The following is a 21755-nucleotide window of genomic DNA, read 5'->3' on the forward strand; positions in this document are numbered from 1 at the left end:
ATTGGCCTTGAAGCATGTCTAACAAAATTAGAGTATCATTCATAACAAGACACCAAGGTCACTTGGATTGCAACTATTTCAATTTCATAAAATAAATAAATGCAAAAAAAGTTATGTGCAAGAATAAGTGAACAGAAACAGAGGAGGTATCTTAGCTGAAAAATTGCATGTGCTTCATTGCAAACTCAATCTGAACACAATGATACGGAAAGGGCAATGACAGCTTCCCTTTCAAAAGAGAAATTTTTTTTTTCTTTAAAAAACATTAGTGAAATCAATTGCAAGGTTATACTTAAAATGCCCATTTCTATTTAAAAAATGTGCAAATATGAAGCCAGTCAGAACTCTAAATCACTTCTCTTTATTTATCAACTACATCAAAAAAGGAAAAAATAAAAAAGAGTGCAGGAAACAGACAACTATATCCATAGAAGATTCAGTCATATTTGTGGAAATAAATTTCTCTTAAAAAGCTCATCTTCCATGTACATGTATTGTAAACTTACTACATATAGAAGAAAAAACAAATCTCAACAGAAAGGGAGCATGTCTCTCAGCTTTTTCCAGAAAAAGAAAAAATTTGCTAACACTTCTACATGGATCACAAGCTTTACTATTAAAATGTTTTTGGAACTCAGTTCCTGACTAAACTGTGAAGAGAGGTGATGGTATGGCATCATGGTGTTGACTTAAATCACTTTCCTGTAATTACAAATTTGAAACATTTGGTTTAGTATTCCAAAAATTACTAATGAACCACTCACACAGACAGAACAATTAAGTATCCATAAATCAGAAAATTAAATACTATAAAAGTCTCAAACTAGTCATTCCTGAACATTTTATTTCACCGCTCGTGGTGAATTTGTACTTTGAGGCCTGCTTCACTGCATATTTCTAGTCATTTTCTATTTGATTAATTTCACATTTTGTTATGAATAATTAGATGAGAAATTGCCTACATTGCAAAGATTTTAAATTTACATCATTCTTCCATACAAGACATTCAGATGGGGGCTGGAGTGACAAAAATGCCATGTTTTTTTCCTTCCTGCAATGAAGGAAACTATCAAGATAGACTCAATACTTGGAATAGTACACTATTGTTAAAAATTAAAATGCTAAATCTATTTTCCAATGTGGAAGAAACAAATGTATGTCCAAAAGGTCTGTCAAAATAACACTAATTGTCTGTGTCGCAAGTTATAGTCTGGTTTGTAACCAGAATGCAAACTTATGAGCAATTGTTCAACACACCCTGGTCAAGAACAGCAAAATGAGAGAGAAAAAAAACTCATGTTCCACTTCTTGATAATCAATTGTTTCTTCCCCCACCCCCTCAACTCTTCCACATCAAATAGTTTAATTTCTAGACAGTTTATTAGATATTACACAAATAACTAAGATGGCAAAAAGAAAAAGACAGGAGAAAACAGGAATAAAAAGACAAAGACAATCATGGTGGTCCCAAGAAAAATCATAGGTTACAGTACAGGAATTCACTTCCTGGAATGGTGGAGTCAAACAAATAAAACAAACTAGCACAATTTAAATTATTTACAGAAAAAGAGGTACTTATTCTAGTGCTTCAGGGATTGAAGGGTATCCTGTAAAGAAGCTGGTATTACAGTTCAAAAGGGTTTTCTTCTTCTTTTTGATATTTGAGCTGCTTGGATCTTCAGTCTCCATCAGTGGTTTACGAATTAGCTTCAGCTTTGTGTCTCCAATGTCAGTGATGTCAATCAGAACCTGAAAAAAAAAAGAGTAGCGATTAGTAATTTTCCCTCTAAACTGCTCTGCACACTTTCTTCAAATACCATTTCCATTAAACAAGAAACTCCGGACTTCAGATCAGAAACAGCACCCAGATTGCCAACAAATTCATTGTTCCTGACACCACCTGGAGTCATTTTGAGACTGTTCTTTGATCCCACTTACCTCCCACCACCATCCCCTCCCAAGCAGCTGAGGTAGTGAAAACTGTTCTTTTCAGAGTTACATCTGTGTAATCGTTGATACTGGCAGCTACTCGGAGTGCTGCTGGTAATGTTATAAACACTAAGTGCATAAGTGCAGAGTGCAACCCAAGTCATGTCACTGGAAAACACAATCCAGGAAAACCCCCAAAAACAGCAGCATCCACTTTAACTCTTCTACCCACCTGACTACTAAGTGTCAAATCTAGCTGTTTAAGCCATCCCTTTCCTTTACAGCTTTAAAAACTGAACCAGATTGCATCAAATGACATCAACATGGTCTGGTCTACATGCAAATCCAGATCAAAACAATTCACTTGACTCAGAACTGCCCTCTGAAATGGCCTAGCAAACCATTCTGTTGCATCAAAACCATTGTGAAGCCTTTCAAAAAAAAAAATAAAAAATGGAATAGACAACATTTGATATAGTCAATTACTGTCCTGTCAGTGTACTCATGATTAAAGTAGACAAAAAGAACTGAATTCAAAGGAAGAAAGGGAAGGGAAGAGTAGCTGTCCTTGGCATCAATATAACATTTGACAGTGTAGCACGGTATCAAGGAGCTTTAGCAAATCTGGAGTCAATAGATATAGGAGAGTGGAAGAGCTCTCCTCTGGTCGAGATTCACAACTTGCACATGAAGATTGTGGATGTTGGAGGTCAAATACCACTGCTCTGTGTCATGTCAGAGGCCCGACCATTTCTAGCTGCTTCAAACATATGTCCTTCTATTAAAATGTCAAAGTGAGGATAAAGCAAAAAAAGTATTGCAGATGATGGAAATCTGCAAAAAATTGAAAATGCTGGACAAATTCAGTCTGGTGGGATATATGGAAAGAGAAAACAGAATTGAGTTAGAAGTAGAGATGGTCATTGAGTGCAAAATATTCAGCACAATTTGTGACTCCTCAGAGTGAAGCAGTCTATGTCCGTCCATAGCTGGACAACATGAAGACTTGGGCTGAAAGTGGCAAGTAACATACATGTTACAAATGCCAGGCAATGACAACTAACAACAAAAAAAAAACCAAAATCAATCAGAGGCATGGTCACCAGACCAGAATGTTAACTGATTTTTTTTCTTCACAGATGCTTCCTGACCTGCTGAGCTTTTCCAGCAACTTCTATTTTTGCTCCTAATCATCTCCTCTTGCCATTTAGTGGTATTAAAAAACAACTGACATCTTGAGGAATGCCTCGGATAAGAAACTCAACTGAAAAAGCCACATGAATACTATAGCTACAGATCAGGTCAAAAGCTAGGATTTCTGAGGTGAAAACTCCCATCTTCTCAATGCCAGCTCATCAGCTACAAAAAAACAAGGTAGAAGTCAGGAGTGCTAAAGAACACTCGTCAATTGTCAACAAAGACAAAGCAACTTGTTTGATTGTCACTCTATTCAAAGTACAATGGCAGTAGTGTGGACCACGTACAAAGACACACTGCAATAAATCACCAAGACTTTTTGGCAGCACTTTCAAACAATGTGACTTCTACCAACTAGAGGGACAAAAGCAGTGGATACATGGGAAAAGGATCTGCAAGTTCCCTTCCATACTACACATCCTAACTTGGAATATTGCTGTTACTGTCGCTGAATTAAAATGGAGTTCATCCTGAACAGCACTGATATCACTCTCCACAGACTGCAGTTCAGAAAGCAGCTCTCCACCACCTTTGAGGGCAATTAGAGAATCAACAATGAACGCTCACCTAGCAAGCACTACCCACATCCCACAAATTGAAGAAAAGCTTGTTGACCTGTCTCCTGGTTCAACATTTTAGAATTCTCATCCTCAATTCAAAATCCACTGCAGCCTCCTCACTTCCGGCACAAAAGTTTCAGCTCCCTATACTTCTGCTCTTTCTTACTTCAAAGCTGTCAAAATCTCTTCCTTTGCCCAGGATGCCTAATAATTGTGGCACCATGAAAGTTTTGCTTTATAATGCTTTTGTGAAGTATCTTGGTATGTCCATTTAAAGTTGGTATTGCAATAGAGACTTATCCCATTGAAGCTTTTATTGAAAACAAGTGGCATTTTCCATTAAAAATGTCCGTCCATAGCTGGACAACATGAAGACTTGGGCTGAAAGTGGCAAGTAACATAAATCAGTAAATCAGAAACAAAAACAGAAGTTGCTGGAAAAGTTCAGCGGGTCTGGCAGCATGTGAAGAGAAAGAGTAAACGTTTCAGATTCCAGTTCTGAGGAAGGGTCACCAGACCTGAAAACATTAGCTCTGATTTCTCTATAGGTGCTACCAGACCTGCTGAGCTTTTCCAGCAACTTCTGTTTTTATTTGTGGCATTTTCCACTTCTTGATCAAGAAGGCTTGATCAAGAAGTTTGTAGATACAAAGCATCTGACACAATAAAATTACACTGAACTTCCACCCACTCATCTCTACATTCAAAAAAGGAACATCCTCTGACATTTTTGACACCTTCAGCAGGCTGCTACCACCAAACATCAGGATTCCACAAGAACCATTCCCTTCTTGACATCCTGATCCACTTCATCACTCCTAATACTTCCTTACTCCTATGTAATACCTTCCTATAATGTTAATAAAGAAAAGTCACAGAAGGTGCAAACTCATATCCATTCACCTTCTTCCTCCTCAAGGCCCCAAACACACTTTCAAGGTAAACAGCATTTTATTTGTATTTCTTTCAATCTAGTCTACGGTATTCACTGCTTGCAATGCAGTCTCCTTTACATTGGAGAGATCAAAATGCACACTGAGTGGCTGCTTTGCTGCTCACCTCCAATCCAGACATCATAATCTGATCTAGCCCAAATGCTGGTAGATGGGACATATCGCTCTGAACCCTTCCTATTCATATACCCATCCAAATGCCTTCTAAGTGTTGCTATTGCACCAGCCCCCTCTGGCAGAGGCACACAAACACACAAACCCTCAGGTGCTTTTCCCATCTTTTCCCTCCCACCTTAAAAACTTATGCCGCTGGACTCCCTTTATATACTAACTCTAGGAACACAATGTTATAATAGTTGCCAAAAATATTTAACACTAGAAGTACAATCTATTTCCCTCCCCCATTATAGTTTATAAAATTTCAGTGAATTAGGAAATACCTTATCAGTAGAGGTGATGCTGAGAGGCTCAAAGAAGCGAGACTCTGATTCAGTGGGATCATCTAGTTTAAATGAGCCATCTGATCCATTTTCAGTAAACACATCATCTTGTTGCTTAAAAAACAAAAAAGGAGGAAAGGAAGTTTAGTTATAAAGAAAAACTGGGAGGTATTTCTAATCATTGGGACATTTGACGACTAATTAGATTATGGCCCTCAAGTTGAATATTCATTTGCATTAAAACAGTTCTCTTTAGGATTTTATGATATTCTGCTCCCTCAAATGATTTAAATTGAGACACTCATGACAAAATAAAACTATATTTTCTACAGTACTTAAAGCTCTACATCTGACTGATTAGATTTCCTACACAAGTCAGTTCAGTTCACTAGGTTGGAGGTCACACCTTTACCAAAGTCTAAGCAAAGATCATATCAAGATGTGCAGACTATTGATCTACAGGCTGCTTCAGTTCATTTAATTGCAGTTGAAAACAGGACTGCTCTGAATTGGATAAGAATGTGAGCCCATATGGAGGATTAAAGCATTCCATAAAATTTTAATATTAAAAAAGACATGCAATTGCTGCTGGCACACTAAACCATTAGTTGGTGCAACCACTAACAGGAAGTTTTATGCTTGTACTGGAGTTAAAACAATGCAAATCCAAGTAATTAAAATCATGTTGCTCATTTGAAGACAAACATAATCTTCGCTTCTATGCTTAGCTTGAAAGAGGACCTCTTTTACATCACCTTTGGGACTTTGCTTGAGAAATTACAAAAGTTTTCTTCATAAAGGAGAATTTACAAATCATAGCTTGTAATTATTGAAAAAAAAAGCCCAAACCACTGCCCATTGACTAAGCACCCAATATCATGCTACCAAACTAGTTACTAAAACGACAAGCAAAAATCAGAGGTTGAGACAATTGAGATGACATACCTAATAATAGAAATTAAAAGTATAAGGATTAGCTAGCAGGCTGACAACCTACAAAGAACAAGCTGAAGGCTGGATTTTATGGCTCTCAAATAGACCATACCCTTCCTATTTGTGTCAGTTTACTTTAGTAAAGCAGATGACTGCAAGATGAACAATGTTCAAGTGACAAAGTCATCTGAAATGCTACCAGTCAAAAAAAATTTCAGAACAAGTGTCCAAAACCAAGATGACTGTGGAAGAAATTAGAATAGAAATAGTAGAAAAACCCAAAACTGCGCCATTTAATTTGAAAGTAACTTCTCAAGATGGCTGAAAATAATACAAAAAAACCAAATGATTATGAAGTCAGTAGCTCTTCTCTCCTTAATTTCAATGAATTTCAAGAAATATTTTAAAACTAAAAGCTGAAGTCTCACCACATTGACTCGATTGTGACAATGATTAGCAATGCATTTGCAGTGGTCACCACAATCCATTTTATTCTTCCTGCATTTGCACTGTTTGTTAGCACAACGACCTTTGCAGGAACACTAGAGGAAAAGAAGAAAATTTACTCAAAATGCTCAGAACTTTGCAGCGTGGAGTTAATGTTATAAAGTGACTAAGCATCAACTAATTGTATTTTCATTTTGATTTCTACTTCCATTGACGTCACATACATTAAGTCAAGTTTTAATTAATTACTGCTATCAGTGAACCATGCAAACTTACTGCCTCAGCACAATAATTAGGCAGTCCATCAACCAGCAAAGTCAGTCAAGATGCTTGTCAATAATGGGTATGTGTATCGATTAGCAGTCCACATATTCTTGTGTTGTGGGGAGAATCATTTAGTGCCACACACCATACTAAACCGTAATTTGTTTTTAACCACACCCCTGGGTAATCCTGGACAGTGCACTGTATACAGTTCACTCAGTTGCCTTCCACAAGGACATTCACTTGCAGCATAGGGCTCCAAGTTTGGTACTAAAAACACTTCATATGGAGTAGATATCACTGGATTTCCAGAGGGTTTATCTCCCATTCAGGATGGTTTCAATCTGATCAGTAGACAATAAATCTGTCACTTTCACAACCCCCACTTCTCCCTGCTCCCTCATCCCCTACTCTTCTACTTTCGCTCCCTCAAACTTTCAGCTACCTTCACCCTCATTTCCTACTTAATAGGCACAGTAACAGGATGTCTTCTGTTGCTCTTTTAAAGATAGTACAGTACTTAAAATGTTTCTCAGCTTTTGTTGGACCATGGAAGTAGATTTTCCTGACACGTGAACAGTTAAATTGGAAACGGATTAGATTTATGCACAAAACACACCCCTGAATTGGCTCTCTTGTTTTCTTTCATTTTACTGGGGACCCAATCATCATCTTCAGCATCACCATTAGAATCAGAGTCAGATAATAGCTCTTCCAGACTCACACGTGGTGTCATCATGTGTGGCTTTGCAGTAGTCTTCCTCCTGTTTTTTGGCTAGAAAATAAAAGAGGTAGATGAGTAACAACAAAAGAATAACTAAGCCTAATGATGGGATGTGATTAATGGAGGATATCGGAGTCAGTATGGACGAGTTGGACCAAAGAGTCTGTTTCTATGCTGTACATCTCTAACGACGATGATTATAACAGCTCAGCTGGAACCAGACCCCTGAAAATGTTCTTTAAAATCAAGAGGAGAACATGGCCATGTACTAGTTGTTGACTTGCTCGCCAAGCTGGCTTGTTCTCGTTCAGACATTTTGTCACCATGCTAGGTGACATCAGTGGAGCCTCCGATGAAGCGGTGTTGTTCTACTCCACTTGGAATTTATATTGTTTGGTCCATTATGGTGAGTAGTATCATTTCCAGTTTTGATCTGTATGGGGTCCAATTCTACACAAACCCATATGTGTTTGTTGATTGCATTATGGATGGAGAACCATGCCTCTAGGAATTCCCGTGTATGTTTGGCTTGGGCTACTATGGTTACCTTATCCCAGTTAAGCTGACGGCCTTCATTGTCCGAGTGTACCAATACTAAGGAGAGTTCGTCGTGCCGTTTTGCTGCTAATTGATGTTCACGTATTCTGATAACTAGTTTCGTTCCTATCTGTCTGAAGTAATGTTTGTGGCAGTCTTTGCATGGTATTTTGTAAACCACGTTGGTTCTACATGTTGTGGGAATGGGGTCTTTAAACCTTGTAAGTATTCGTCATAGAGAGGCTGTGGGTTTGTGGGCCACCACGATTCCTCGTGGTCTTAGGAGTTCTGTTGTCAGTTCTGATACATTCTTGATGTAGGGCAGTGTGTTAGGGTGTACTGTGTCTTCCTGTTATCTGTTTAGTAGGCATCTGTGGATAAAGTTGCAGGGATATCCTTTTATAGTGAGGATTTTGTACAGGTGCACTTCCTCTTTCCTGTGTAGTTCCGGGCGTTGCAATGTGTCATGGCCTGTTTAAATAATGTCCTAATGCAGCTTTGTTTGTGAATGTTGGGGTGGTTGCTGTGGAAGTTGAGGATTTGATCAGTATGGGTTGCTTTTCTGTATAGAGGTTTGGAACTTCCTGTCGGGCATGAGGTCAACTGTAACATCCAGAAATGGGAGTTAATTGTTTTCCCTTGAATTCACAGGGATGGAATACGCTGTTGAGGTGGTGGTGGGGCTCTAATTTGCTGCATTTAATATCGACAAGTGTGTCGTCTATGTACGGAATCCAAAGTTTAGGTTGAATGGGGTGGGGTGGGGTGGGAGAGTTGGTGGTGGAATGGGGGGGTTGTGCTGGTGGTGGTTCTAGTTCCATTTCCATTTCCACAACATGCAGAACCAACATGATTTACAAAATACCATGCAAAGACTGCCACAAACATCACTTCAAACAGACAGGATGGAAACTAGCCACCCGAATACATGAACATCAACCAGCAAAAACAGCACGAACTATCCTTAATATCGGTACTCTCGGACAATGAAGGCCATCAGTTTAACTGGAACAAGGTAACCACAGTAGCCCAAGCCAAACAGACACACACAGGAATTCCTACAGGCATGGTTCTCCATCCATAATGCAATCAAACATAGAATTGGACGCCATTCACAAACCAATACAGATCGAAACCGGAAATGACACTACTCACCATAACGGACCGGACAGTATAAATTCCAAGCGGAGTAGAATAACACCACTTCAATTGGAGGTTCCACTGATGATGTCACCTAGCATAGTGACAAAACGTCTAAAACGAGAATAAGCCAGCTCGGAGAGCAAGTCAACAGTCTCACCCACAACCCAAGCTACAGATATTTGCCAAAACTTTGAATTGCCATGTACCATTTTAATCAGTAATTGGTTAGAAGAGATGACATCATGAACTTCTTATCATTTACGCACAAGGGATACAAATTCTCCATGAACTAAATCCAAGAACCACTGTTGTGCAGTGGAGTAGTTTGGCAATTATTCTTTTTACTGAGAAACTGCAATAGCATTGTCCACTTCACACAATTGGAAAGATGGAGTGAAAAAGGCACACCATATAATTCAAGCTGAGTTATATGGCATAATTATTAATTCCAAGGATTAGCATTAATAATTCAGTTAATACAAGCACATCATTGATTGCTTTTAAACAAAAACAAAGATTTATTGGTTACTTGGTAGTACAGAACTCTATCATTGCTTAAGAGACATTACGTTTAAGCTTTTTGTCTTGCATAGACGAGTGCGCTTACCCTGGAAGGGTGAAGTATCTTAAGAGTTTAAGGGAATCTAGCAGTTTCGTGCTGCTACAATGCAGAAGTGATATTCATCAACAGCATACCTTAGTAAAGCCAGGAGATGACAAAGAAAATGACAGATATTCTGCCAATCTTGATTGATTAGGTGTGCTATACGAATATCGGGGACAGCACAATGCTGGGCACGTAGGCTGTCTCCCCAAACTCCCCAAGTCTTGGAGATTGTATCAGAGATAGCACGTTTCTTGGCCTGTTCACAAGGTACTGACCATAACCAACCAATCCATGCTTCGGAAACAAACAGTCTAACATTAGATTTGATCCTGCAAATGGACATTTGTACGATACTCCCACATGTCGAGTTCCACTGACAACCAAATTAGGGACTTGAGCTGTACTTGCATGTACTGGATGCTGCAGATTAATTTACAGGACCCTGCTCTTCACAGACAGAATGAAAATACATGTCATTAATTTGACTTGAAGTGGGTGTACTCATTCACTGGTTCTTTTCTCAGGCTAAACAAAAAATCCTAACTCGGATCAACCTGCCTGATCTAAAAATTTAGCCAAAGCCTGGCAGTTAATGATCAATCAACATTAATTCTCCATGGCAACATTTTTTAATCAAAATTCACTTGCCAACCAATCAGCACTCTCCTCTTATGTTGAGTTGATGTTGGTTTGCCCCTTGAATGATATGGAGAATGGTTTTATGAGAGCGAGATAAAAGAAAACTTAATTTATTCCCCCCAAAATGTAAAGCAAGTCAACAAAAAAAAAAGCTTAAAAAAGTCTTTTAAGCAGGTTTGTATGTTTTTCTTATGCTATCACCATTCCCTTTGGCTCCAGAAGACCAATTCATCTCGTTTACCCCAGCAGACTTTCCTTGGGTCCTGAATGAAGTGTGGGATAATAGCCAATTATGTTTTCACTTTTCCTCTGTTCTGATCAAAAAGATGAGTAATCTGAACTTAGGGCTGCTTCTGTGGAGAGAAACTAACTTGCTAAGAACTTAGATAACAAGGTGTAGATCTGGATGAACACAGCAGGCCAAGCAGCATCATAGGAGCAGGAAGGCTGACGTTTCAGGCCTAGACCTTGCAAAGAACTTACATCATTTTGTTATTTCAGATTTTCAGCATCTACACAGTCATCTGTAGATACATTAATTGTACGGCACTACTTTTCTTTCAATTCACCCAATGTGGGCATCATTGGTTGAGCAAGCACATATTGGCCACCTCGAAGGGGTGGAATGGCAAGCTGTCTTCTTGCAGTCCATTTGGGGCAAATACTTCCGAATGACACTATTCCGGGAATTTAATCTACTGTCACTTAATGTTAAGAATCTTTTGGAATTGTCTTGCGCAGACATTTGTAGATACTCAAATTTTAAAAGGCAGAGATAGATATTTGAATATTGAAGGAACCAATACATTACATTTCACTGAATTTTATATCATCTCTGCACAAACCCGAGATCTGGGTGCAACAGAAACTTCCAGAACTGAAAGTCAATTAGTTGGCACCTCAGAGGCTCAGCCATGCAGCTTAGAACAACCAGTGGGAATATGTCTGAACAATTGATTAAAACTATCCTTCCTTACCTTGGGAGGGACATAGTCAAAGGGAGAAGATGAGGGCTCAGTTGGTAGGCTCATTAAGTTGCTGTCACCCAACTTACTGGTCGTATATTGGAGCAGGTTCAGTTTCTGCAAAGAGTAAATATAGCCAAAACTAATTTGCACACCAACATAAATTAAGATCAAGTTTTTACACAGTTTAGGGAACCACTCATTTGGTGATTGACTGAGCAGAATCTGCTCAACCAGAAGAGGCAGCATTTCCAGACAGTAGAAAATTTTATAAAGAGACACTTATTGATAGCAGTGGTGAGTTACAAGATTAGGAGCTGCACATTTATATGTCCCACTTTGCGGGCAAATCTAAAACTGGGTGACAATTGACTACTAGTTGCTGCCTACACCAACAGGTTACAAGTTTAACATACAACTTCGAAACTTGAGATCCTAAACATCTGTTAGACCAAAATATGTAGAGACATCTACAACCAAGTTTTCATAAAATGTCTATCCATCCTATTTCTGCAATTCCATTTTTCAAAAACAAAAAGATCATTTCAATAATTTCTGATGACCCTGGATCTCTGCCTTTCCATCTTTTATAGTAAAGACTAGGAAGTTAAGTGGTCAGACTCTGCAATGATAATAATGCCATTGATGGCAAGGGCAGATGGTTGGATTCTGGATTGAGTTGGTCATTGTGCCTCAAGTGCCAAGCAATGTTAATTGCCACATATTGGCCCAAACCTGGAAGCTGCCCAGTTCTTGCTGTGTACAGACACTGGATCTCTGTGTGATTTGAGTGTGGCGCTAAATATTTTAGTGAATATTCCCACTTCAGATGTCATAAAGGAAGGTTTTTGGTGAAGCAGCTGATGAGTGCTGGACCAGAGATGCTACTCTGGAGGAACTCCTGAAGTAAATGATCCACGAATGAATGCTTCTCATCTTAAGTTCATTTTGGACCAATGTTAAAATGCATGCAGCAACAGTGTGACCTTGGGAGCAGACAAACAGAGCAGAGAGGTTGAGCAAGTGTTGCACCAATTTGCTGAAGACTAGACTGATATGGTAGTAACTGATCAGGTTGAATTTTTCTTGCTTTTTGTGCACATCACCTAGACATTTTTCATATTGCCAGGCAAATTCCCAGTGTTCCGGCTGGAACAACCTGGCTAAGGGCAAAGATAGCCATAGGGCTAAGTCTCAGTACTTAGTTGGATTCTCATACATAGAGTGCTGTTAGGAAGAGGGTGTTCTAGGATTATAACCCAGCGATAGTTCAAAGTTAGAATGATGCAGCTTGAAGGGGGAGTTTGCAGATGATCCTGCCTCCACACATCTGCTGCCTTGCTTGACTTTCTAGCTGATAGCATCTAACAAACCTGTTTCCTCTATCAAAAATGTCTTAATGAGTGTGTCACTGCAGTGCATCATCTAGATGGTACACACTGCTGCCACAGTGAGGCAGCAGTGAAGGAAGTGAATTGGAAAAAGGTGGAGGAGCTTAGACCAATTTGCTGGTGGTGGAATTCTGATAGCACCATTGAAATCCAGAAGGCTATAGTTAGATTCTCTTGATGGTGGGGCAGGAAAGGGGTGCGGGGTGCGGGGGTGATGGAAATAGAAGTGGAAGAGGAAGGTTCTGAGTACATTCCTTCAATTTACTGCTGGGTTGAAAACAAAAAAAAACAAAAAAAAAAAAACCACGACAAAAATTTTTTTTTCCCCCCAATCTCTGGTATGAAATTAAAAACATAGGGCAGCACGTGGCTCAGCAGTTAGCACTGCTGCCTCACAGCACCAGGGACTTGGGTTCAATTCCATCCTCGGGCAACTGTCTGTGTGGGTTCCCTCTTGTGCAGGGTAGGTGGATCGGCTATGCTAAATTGCCCATAGTGCCTAGGGATGTTTAGGTTAGGTGGGTTAGACATGGGAAAATCAGGGGTGGGATGCTCTTCGGAGGGGCAGTGTGGACTTGTTGGGCTGAGTGGTCTGTTTCCACACTGTCGGGATTCTTAATAAGTTAAGAAATCTTCACTTGGTTTTCAGCCAGTCAAAAATTATTACCTTATAATCACAATACAAGTCCACAAGGTCACCACTTTCAAATACTTATACAGCTTTCTTTTGAAAGCTCTTTCAACCCACTCCTAGCTCTCTTGCTGACAATCTCGAAATGGAGACCCCCTAGTTACTGGCAGACCAACTACTGGAAATGGAATATTCTCTTCACCCTGTCAAAATTGTTGATAACTTTGAACACCTCAATAAAGGTCACCTCTTCATCTTCTCTGCTCCAAGGAGAATAAAGCTAATCTCTGATACTAGGAATGAAGAATGTTGGATACAAGGAGTAATTATTCTAGTAAATCTCTTTTGCACTCTCCACAGCTTTAACATCCTTCCTTAAAGAAAACCCAAGAGGAAATATCAAAGTACTCTAGGAAGAAGACAATGTCAAGCTGCCACACTATAAATTGTATCTTAATACGTCTATTTTTATTTCCCCTATTTCTGTCCACACTAGACAAAAAAAAAAAAAAAAAAAAAAAAAAAATGCAGATTCTGGAAATAAAAGGAAACAAATTGCTCAAAGCACAGCATGTCTGGCAACATCTGTGGAGAGAAAGCAGAGTTAATGTTCAGGTCCAGTTCCAAAGGCGGCTCACAGGACTCAATGTTAACTCTGTTTTCTCTCCACAGATGCTGCCAGACCCGCTGAGCTTTTCCCAACAATTTCTGAATTAGTTTCTCTCTAATCTAGATTACTGCAACCACTATTTGCATACCTGCTTATAAGTTTCATTCTCTTCCATCAGCTGCTGATTCCTTTCACTTAGCTCTTTCATCTTTTTGATTTCCTCATCCTGTCAGATTGTAAAAAAAAGTTTAAAGTTCTCAATACATCGAATCACAAAAACAGTGGCTGTCATTCCAGTTTCCTTCTCTTCCATAATTTATAACACAAAGTCATCAAAATGCTGACTGCCACATTGAAGATTACAGTACTAGTGAATACCTGGGTCAGAACGATCTTAACATGCGGAAAAGATAGCACATATGCACAAAATCAGGATAATTCAAATGAAGACATGAGAGATTTTGATAGACTTACTTGGAACTTCAGCCTTTCCACAAGCTGAGACTCTTGATCAGGAGCCGACTCCTTTTGTAGGTTAGAGCTTTGTTGCAACTGGCTGAGCAGATAAAGCACCTTGGGAAGCAAAATCAGAATCAGTTTAAAAAAAAACAAACACACCAATGGAAGTTTTAAATAGCCATCAATTCACCTTAGTCATCCAAATACTAGAATCAGGATTCTAGTCAATTCAGTTTTTTGGTTGTACAGCTTATTCAGGTAAGAATTTTTCCCATTCAGCTACCGTGAACAGGAGTATTTGCATCCGAGAAGTTTAATGGTGTTCAACACTATTCTTGTACTCCCTCATTCCCCACCCCATTTTAAAAAAATGCAGGGGGGGGGGGGGGGGAAGATAGTGGGGAGTGGGGTTCGGTTCTGAAGACAAATCTGAAGACAAATTGGGGACTTAGTCCCTTGAAAAGTGGATCATTTGCATCCAGTGTCAATTAGATGAAGATATATTTACTTGTCGTCATTTTATGGGGTAATTCAATGCAAATACAAGAAATGTTACACTAAGAGTAGAAGAGATGGCTTTGGTTCCAGATAAAAAAAATAATATTGGGTTGTTAGAGGTCAGTTACCAGTGGGGAAAGAAACAAACAATCCACACAAGTTTGCGAAACAAATCTGCTAGGTGATTTTTCAAAAACTTTACTGCCCATCAAAGTGAGCCACTTCAATTACTGCAGTACATGTGATGTGGGTATACCCACAGTATTAATACGGAGGAAATTCCAGCATTTTGACCCAATGAAGGAATGATAACACAGCTCCAAGTTAGGATGGCATGTGCCTTCATGAAGGGTCAGGGAATTTGCAGCTAACCAAGTGTATATGCTTCTGGGTGCATTTGTTTTCGTTTTCTAGGTGGTAGACATGGGTTGGAAGGGGCATTTGAAAGGAGGAGATTTAGCAAATTACTGCAGTGCATTTTACAGATAGGTACACAATATTTAAAGATGGCAATAGGGATGCCTTTCAAGCAGGCTGCCTCATTTTGATTGTCAAATTTTGACAATTTAGAGTTGTGTTCACCAAGGCAAGGTGAAGAGTATTCCATCACACTCGTGTAGCTCAGATGGGCAGAAACAGTTAAAGACAGCTGCTAAACAGAATTCCAAGGTTCTTACAAGTAACTATATAAGGCTAGCCCAACTAAGATTGTGTCAAATGACAGCATTACACTAATTCTCCCTATTTAACGGATATTTTGGATGCCACTATTTGGGTTGAGATCAGGAATCCAAAAGTGATAGGCCTGATATCACTATTGTATGTCTTTGAGGAGCACTTTTCTAGGCTTAAATTACCTTTAGCTTCTTCAAAAGATATCACTGCCAGCCTCACATCAAGTGGGGATGATTTACAATGCAGTTTGAAGCCAAAAACCTGGACTACATTCAGGCATGCATGGATTTGTGCAAGTAACACCTGCACTATACAAAAGGATTATGAACTTCAACACAAGAAATGTTAATTGATTATATTTGATGTCAGGACCCTAAAGCTCCCAGTGTCAATATCCTGGACTAAATCAATGACATTAAAACTGTGGCAACTAAAGGCAAGAGAGTCTTGAATTCAGCAGAGTGAGGTGCACCTGCTCACCCTCCAATTATCAGAGTCATACAGAGCAGAAAAGGCCCTTCAGCCCATTATGTCTGTAGCGAAATAACTACCACTAAAGGAGTGTTAATCTCAATTTCCTACACTTATCCCATATCCTCAAAATGTTACATCAAGTGCTCATCCAATTTTTGTTTTAAAATGTTAAGGTTTCCAGCCTCCAATTCCTTTCCAAGTAGTGCATTCCATCTTCCTACCACATTTTAGTGAATTTGTTTCTCAAATTTCCTCTGCATCTCCTGCCCCTTAGCCTAAAAAAGGTGTGCCACTTCATAACTGACCCCTCAACCAAGGGGAACAGCTACCCTCTATTCACTGTCTGTACCCCACAATCATGTCCCTCCCTCAATCTTTGCTGCTCTAAAGAAAACAAACCAAAGCTTATCTAGTTTCTCCTTATAGGCAACATCCTGGTGAACCTTCTCTAGTGCTATCACAAGCTTCCTGTAGTCAGGCGATCAGAAGTGCACTAGTACTCCAGCTGTGGAGTAACCAACATTCCATACAATTCCAACATTAACTCTTTGCTCTTATACTCTATGCTATGATTGATGAAAACAAGTGCCTCATATGCCACCTTAACTATCCTATTCACATGCTCTGCTGAATTCAGGGATCTGTGAATAATTACCTGGAGAACCCTCTGCTCCCCTGAGCTACACAATGTCCTTCTGTTTATTAAATACTTCCTCATTTCCTCCCAAGCATCACATCACACCCATCAGGGTTAAATGCCATTTGCCACTGCTCTGACCAACCCATCTGTATCACCTTCCTGCAATCTACAACCATCTTCATTACTAATAACCACGCTACCAATCTTGGTATCATCTGAAAACTTGCTGAACATTCTCCACCACATTTTCACCTACGCTGGACACTGGCCTGCAGTCACTAACAGCTTTATACAACTATCCTGTGTGTCCTATTCCTAAGCCAGTTTCTGATCCATCTTGCCAAGTTTCAGAATTCCATGTGCTTTAACCTTCCTAAAGACTCCTATGTGGGACCTTGTCAAAATGGACCTTCTAGATGAAGGCGGCATAGGTCAGGAGCGTGATGGAACATGCTTCAATTGTGCGAATAGATGCTGCCCCAAGAACAGTGTCATGGATGGATACAAACCAATTAAAAAAAAAGTTACCTGAAGGGCACCCCATTGACTAACTTAAGTGCTTAGCCCCTGCAAGATTGCAGGGTGATGCACTAGTGTCACATGTCAACTGACATTTGCATATCTGGGGAGGTGTTACAAGCTCCAAAATCAAAAAAAAAGCACAATCCTGTCATGGACACTTTGCTGTTCTTGACCATAGCTGGATTGAAGTTCTGTAACTTCCTATTCAGTGGTATTGTGGAGTATCTTCACCAGACTCACTGGAGTGGTTCAAGAACGCAACCCACTGCCAGCCTGGTGAGCAGTGATAATCTATAGACTCAGTCACTAAAAAAACCAAAAAGACAAAATAACCTATTCTCAGGTATAGGTCTGTACTGTTCTACTTAATCTTTGGAGTTACACTAAAGCAGCACACTGATATTTCATTAAGGAGAATGATCAATTCTTCAAACTGCAATGTTTCGTCTCATTTTAACTTTAAGTTCACCCACAAGTTGCAACTTGTACACAAAGTATTTTACACAATAAATGCAATATTCAATGCCTCTACATTTTGGACAGTCTACCCAGGAACCCAAAACCTTCTACATCAATAGTAGATTGTCAGATAGCCAGTGGCCAACTACAGCCCAGCACCAACTGGGGAATTAAAAAACTAAGCACTCAAATTAGGGGAAAATAAAGTTGAAACTGTGAGAATGGCATGTTAACCTTATCTTGGTGCTGCTGTTCTTGATCTAGCAGCTGCTGCTGATGGTCAGTCTCCATTTCAGCAATTCGTGTTTGTTCTTCAATTAGCGTCTTGTGCAACTCTGCATTGTCAGTTTTTGCCTGATTGAATTCACTTTCCAGTTTACTATGTGATACTTTACTTGACACCAGCTTTAAAAAGAAAAAAAAAGTCATGATTTCCTTATTAAAAGAACAAAGGAATCACTAGTTACAATTGCAGCAAGTGTAACATTGATATAAACTTTTGCAACATTTTGGCTACTTTTAAAATTAAAAAGCTGGTTTAGAAGTCTTGTTCTCATGCTGGATCATGGAAAATTCGAAACATGGAAAGTAGTCAGGAACATCAAGACATTATTTCATCCACCTGGTCTTCAATCACAATAGGTTAGGAGATTCAGACATTTGTTTGTGTCCATATGCAGAATGGGATCCCTGCTCCGAGCAGTGAGAGCCAAGATATTAGACTTTGAGCTACATTAACATCAAGCTCATATTGCTGAAAGCCAGTTGCCCAAAGGTTGGCATGCTGATTTCTTCGCAACTGCTATATATGGGTCCAATATCATAAATTTGTGATGACATAATGAGCATAAGTGGTAAATGGTAGAGATGAGAAATCCTTTAAGTATAGTCAAAAGCAGCAGCCTGCTCTTAGACTGATTTTGCCGTGAGGCAGTCAGTGGATGCAACAAGCAGAAGTTAGGTCCCTTATTTGCAAATATAAAAATAGCTCTTTTCAGGCAGAGACTCAGTATAACATTTTTTCTTTTTCCAATACAAACATGCACTGCCCTTCCAGTCAAATTTATTTGCACTTCTGATTCTACAAAGTCCTAATCATGGCAAGTAGGACTAGCACAGAGTCAACTTTATTAATTCCTTACCTCTCCCATTAGCCATTTTAGTCCACATTTAGCCTCCACAATAGTAGCAATGGTTTCCCAACGATGCTTCAACCTTTCTTCATTGTCTGCATCCATCAATTTCTGTTGAAGGTCAGCAATTTGAGCACTCCTAGAAATAAAAGGCAACTGAATATACAAGAATTGCTCTACATAGTTTCAGTTGTTTGGATTGAATGACTTTTCGTTGTGTACTTTTACAAGAAAAATACAAAGACAACTTCTAAATTCATGACTAATTTTTTTACTTAAAAAAAATGCTCTAACAAGCCAATCAAGCAATCCTCATCAGGCCCAGACTACAGCTCAGGCACCACAAGGAGGAAAACCACTCAAAGATTTGCTTCACTTTTAATTTGCATTATAGAAATTCTGAAAATCTGCCCTCAAATGTTTTGGCTTCAAAAAGCCACAAGATTACAAAAAGTCTAGATGGTGCAATGTTGACAAATATGAAAACACTAGGTCAAGAAGGGTAGTTTAAAAGACAGCAGTAGACTGACAGTAGATTTTGATCCAACATACTCTCACCAAATTTTTTCTAGGTCAAAATATTACTTAGCAAACTTTGGAATTGGTATCAAGGGCAAGCTGTCAACTAAATTCTGACTGAACAATTATACAATATATGGCTGTTCAAAACAGCACTATTCACAGTACTTGAAACCATGCTGAATAAATGCAAAAATAATTTTAAAAAAAATTGGCAACTTTGCTTCAAAATAAAATATGTAGACATCTCTGGATAGAGCATAAACTGCAGCGACCACATTTGTGTTTGACCTTAAGACATATGTTGATTGTGCAAGAATACGTGCAACTAGCCATTACAAAGCATTCAAAGGTAGCAAGGTTATAAATAAATCTACTTAGTGAATGCAATATTTTGATTTAAGAAAATCATTTGCTAAATTAATTCAGAGCAGCAAGTGCTCCAAGAAGCCTACCCTTCATTTCAAAGAACACTTCAAACAGTTAAGATACCCAAGTGCAACTTTGTAGATACAAGATACAATGTAATTTTGATTACAGACAAGCCAGGAAATTATTGCTTGTTGCATAAAATTCTAGTTTTGGGTAGAGATTCTCAGGAAAAAAAGTCCACACTTGGAGAAACCAGCAAGTTCAGTGTGTTACATAAATTGCTGATCTAGGCTTGCCTGATGAACACAGCTGCCTTTTCCCCCAAATAAAAACAGCAACAAGAATTCTGTAGACAGTGACTGGGAGGAAGAATTTCAAAGTAATTATCATTTTAGTTATGTTACTATATAAAAGCAAAATACAAGAGACAGAGGTTCTAAATAGAAAACAAGAAAAATCCTTAAGGGTTTGCAACTTCATCCCTCCCTCCAGCTTCATTGCCACCCCTCCAAGAACAAGGCACAAAATAGTTAACAAGAACATAAATATATTCAAGCTTGTGGCCAACTTTATGAATTCTATAAGAAGTTAAAATTTAATCTTATTCTGTATTCTGTCAATTCCTAGAACTTAAAATATTATAAACATTACATTTTAAATATGGCTCAAGAAAACACATTAAGAAATGTAGCAGAAGTCAAAACCATGCCAAATGCAGGCGTCAGAACAAACACTATTCACTTCCCAATTACCTGAGTTCTATTTCAGTCTCGACACTTTCAATTTGCTTGTTTATAGATGGATCCTGTTCAGTGGTTTTCATTAACTCAGTCAATGTAAAAGTTCGACGCTGCAAAAAGAGGAAAACAAACATACAAACAATCTGGAGAAAGATTGGGGTGGAAAGTTATGATTGCAGCCAAGACTTGAAAAGTTCTGAATGATAGAGAAAAATCAGAAAAAAAGTGATTAGAAAATATTGTAAACACATTGCAAGTCCAGAAATATACAGCAAGTGGCTAGAAACAATAAACAGTACTGAAGACTTATCAAATTAAGTATTTAATGATGGGGTTGTTAAAGGGTTGATTTATTTCTTGCAGAAAGATGGATATCAGATTTGAACATAAAACTATAATCATGACTGAAATAGTCTGTTCCCAGAAAATGACAAGCTTGACAAGAGAAAGGGTGGTGGCATACTCCAACACGAGCACCTTTCAGACTCAGGTTGTGGGGAAGAATACCAACGGTTGACCTTCCCACCTCACCACACCATTAACTAAGGCCCTTAAAATGAGATTTAAAACTAAAACACGACCACTTAAGGGCCTCAGCCATAAGTTATAGGGGCAGAGAGTTACGCCATTCAGCCAAATTGAGTCTGCTTTGCTACAAAAACAAAGTTGCTGGAAAAACCTCAGCAGATCTGGCAGCATCTGTGAAGAAAAATATCACAGTTAACGATTCGGGTCCAGTGACCCTTCCTCAGAACTCTTCTGCCAATTGATTATGGCTAATGGCCATGGTTGCGTCATCCTCCCCTCAATACGTTCCTTCTTTCGAACAAATTTCTGCTGCGCTTCCAAAATTACCAAACTCTTGCCATTGCTGTGCTACTGTCTTCCCTGCTAGGCTCTCCTTCCTGAAATTAACTAACTGAGCTGAAGACAGGTCCATTGCCATGCAGGGCACAGAAGATGTCACTAGGGGAGTGAGGGTTCTTTTTAAAAAAAAAACCAAAAAGCCCAATTGAAGGACTGGACATCAGGCAGAGAGGTGCCTGCCAGGAGCCATTCTGACGTCTTGTACCTGCAACTACAACCTTAGGGAAATGTTGGAATCGGTTCCGTCCTAGGATCTCTGAATCCTGGAACTCTGGGGTGTTCTTCTAGTAGCATTCACTATATCTCAAAGGACATTGCAAGGCCACAGAGCTCCAAATCTCTGGCTAATCGCTAGTTGGGACTTACAACCTCAGGGTTTTGATTTTAGGTGACCGAAGCATGGTTCAAGCAGGCTTTCCCTTTCACA

At 39.1% G+C, this 21755-nt stretch overlaps 1 protein-coding gene across 2 annotated transcripts in view; it reads right to left on the bottom strand.

The window, feature by feature from the left end:
- Window positions 1-338: 338 nt before the first annotated feature.
- The window catches only part of kif4 (kinesin family member 4), a 63311-nt gene continuing 41894 nt past the window's right edge, over window positions 339-21755 (bottom strand). For both annotated transcript variants that reach the window (XM_048605472.1, XM_048605473.1), the window contains exons 22-31: window positions 20474-20571; window positions 18840-18969; window positions 17932-18102; window positions 14445-14543; window positions 14119-14196; window positions 11351-11455; window positions 7343-7498; window positions 6441-6554; window positions 5080-5193; window positions 339-1749 (exon numbers count right to left, since the gene is read on the bottom strand). In XM_048605472.1, the coding sequence (XP_048461429.1) occupies window positions 1576-1749; window positions 5080-5193; window positions 6441-6554; window positions 7343-7498; window positions 11351-11455; window positions 14119-14196; window positions 14445-14543; window positions 17932-18102; window positions 18840-18969; window positions 20474-20571 (1239 nt within the window). In that variant the 3' untranslated portion in view covers window positions 339-1575. The remainder of the gene's footprint in view (window positions 1750-5079; window positions 5194-6440; window positions 6555-7342; window positions 7499-11350; window positions 11456-14118; window positions 14197-14444; window positions 14544-17931; window positions 18103-18839; window positions 18970-20473; window positions 20572-21755) is intronic.

This window comes from Rhincodon typus, chromosome 14, assembly GCF_021869965.1.
Source record: "Rhincodon typus isolate 14 chromosome 14, sRhiTyp1.1, whole genome shotgun sequence".
Classification (NCBI taxonomy): domain Eukaryota; kingdom Metazoa; phylum Chordata; class Chondrichthyes; order Orectolobiformes; family Rhincodontidae; genus Rhincodon; species Rhincodon typus.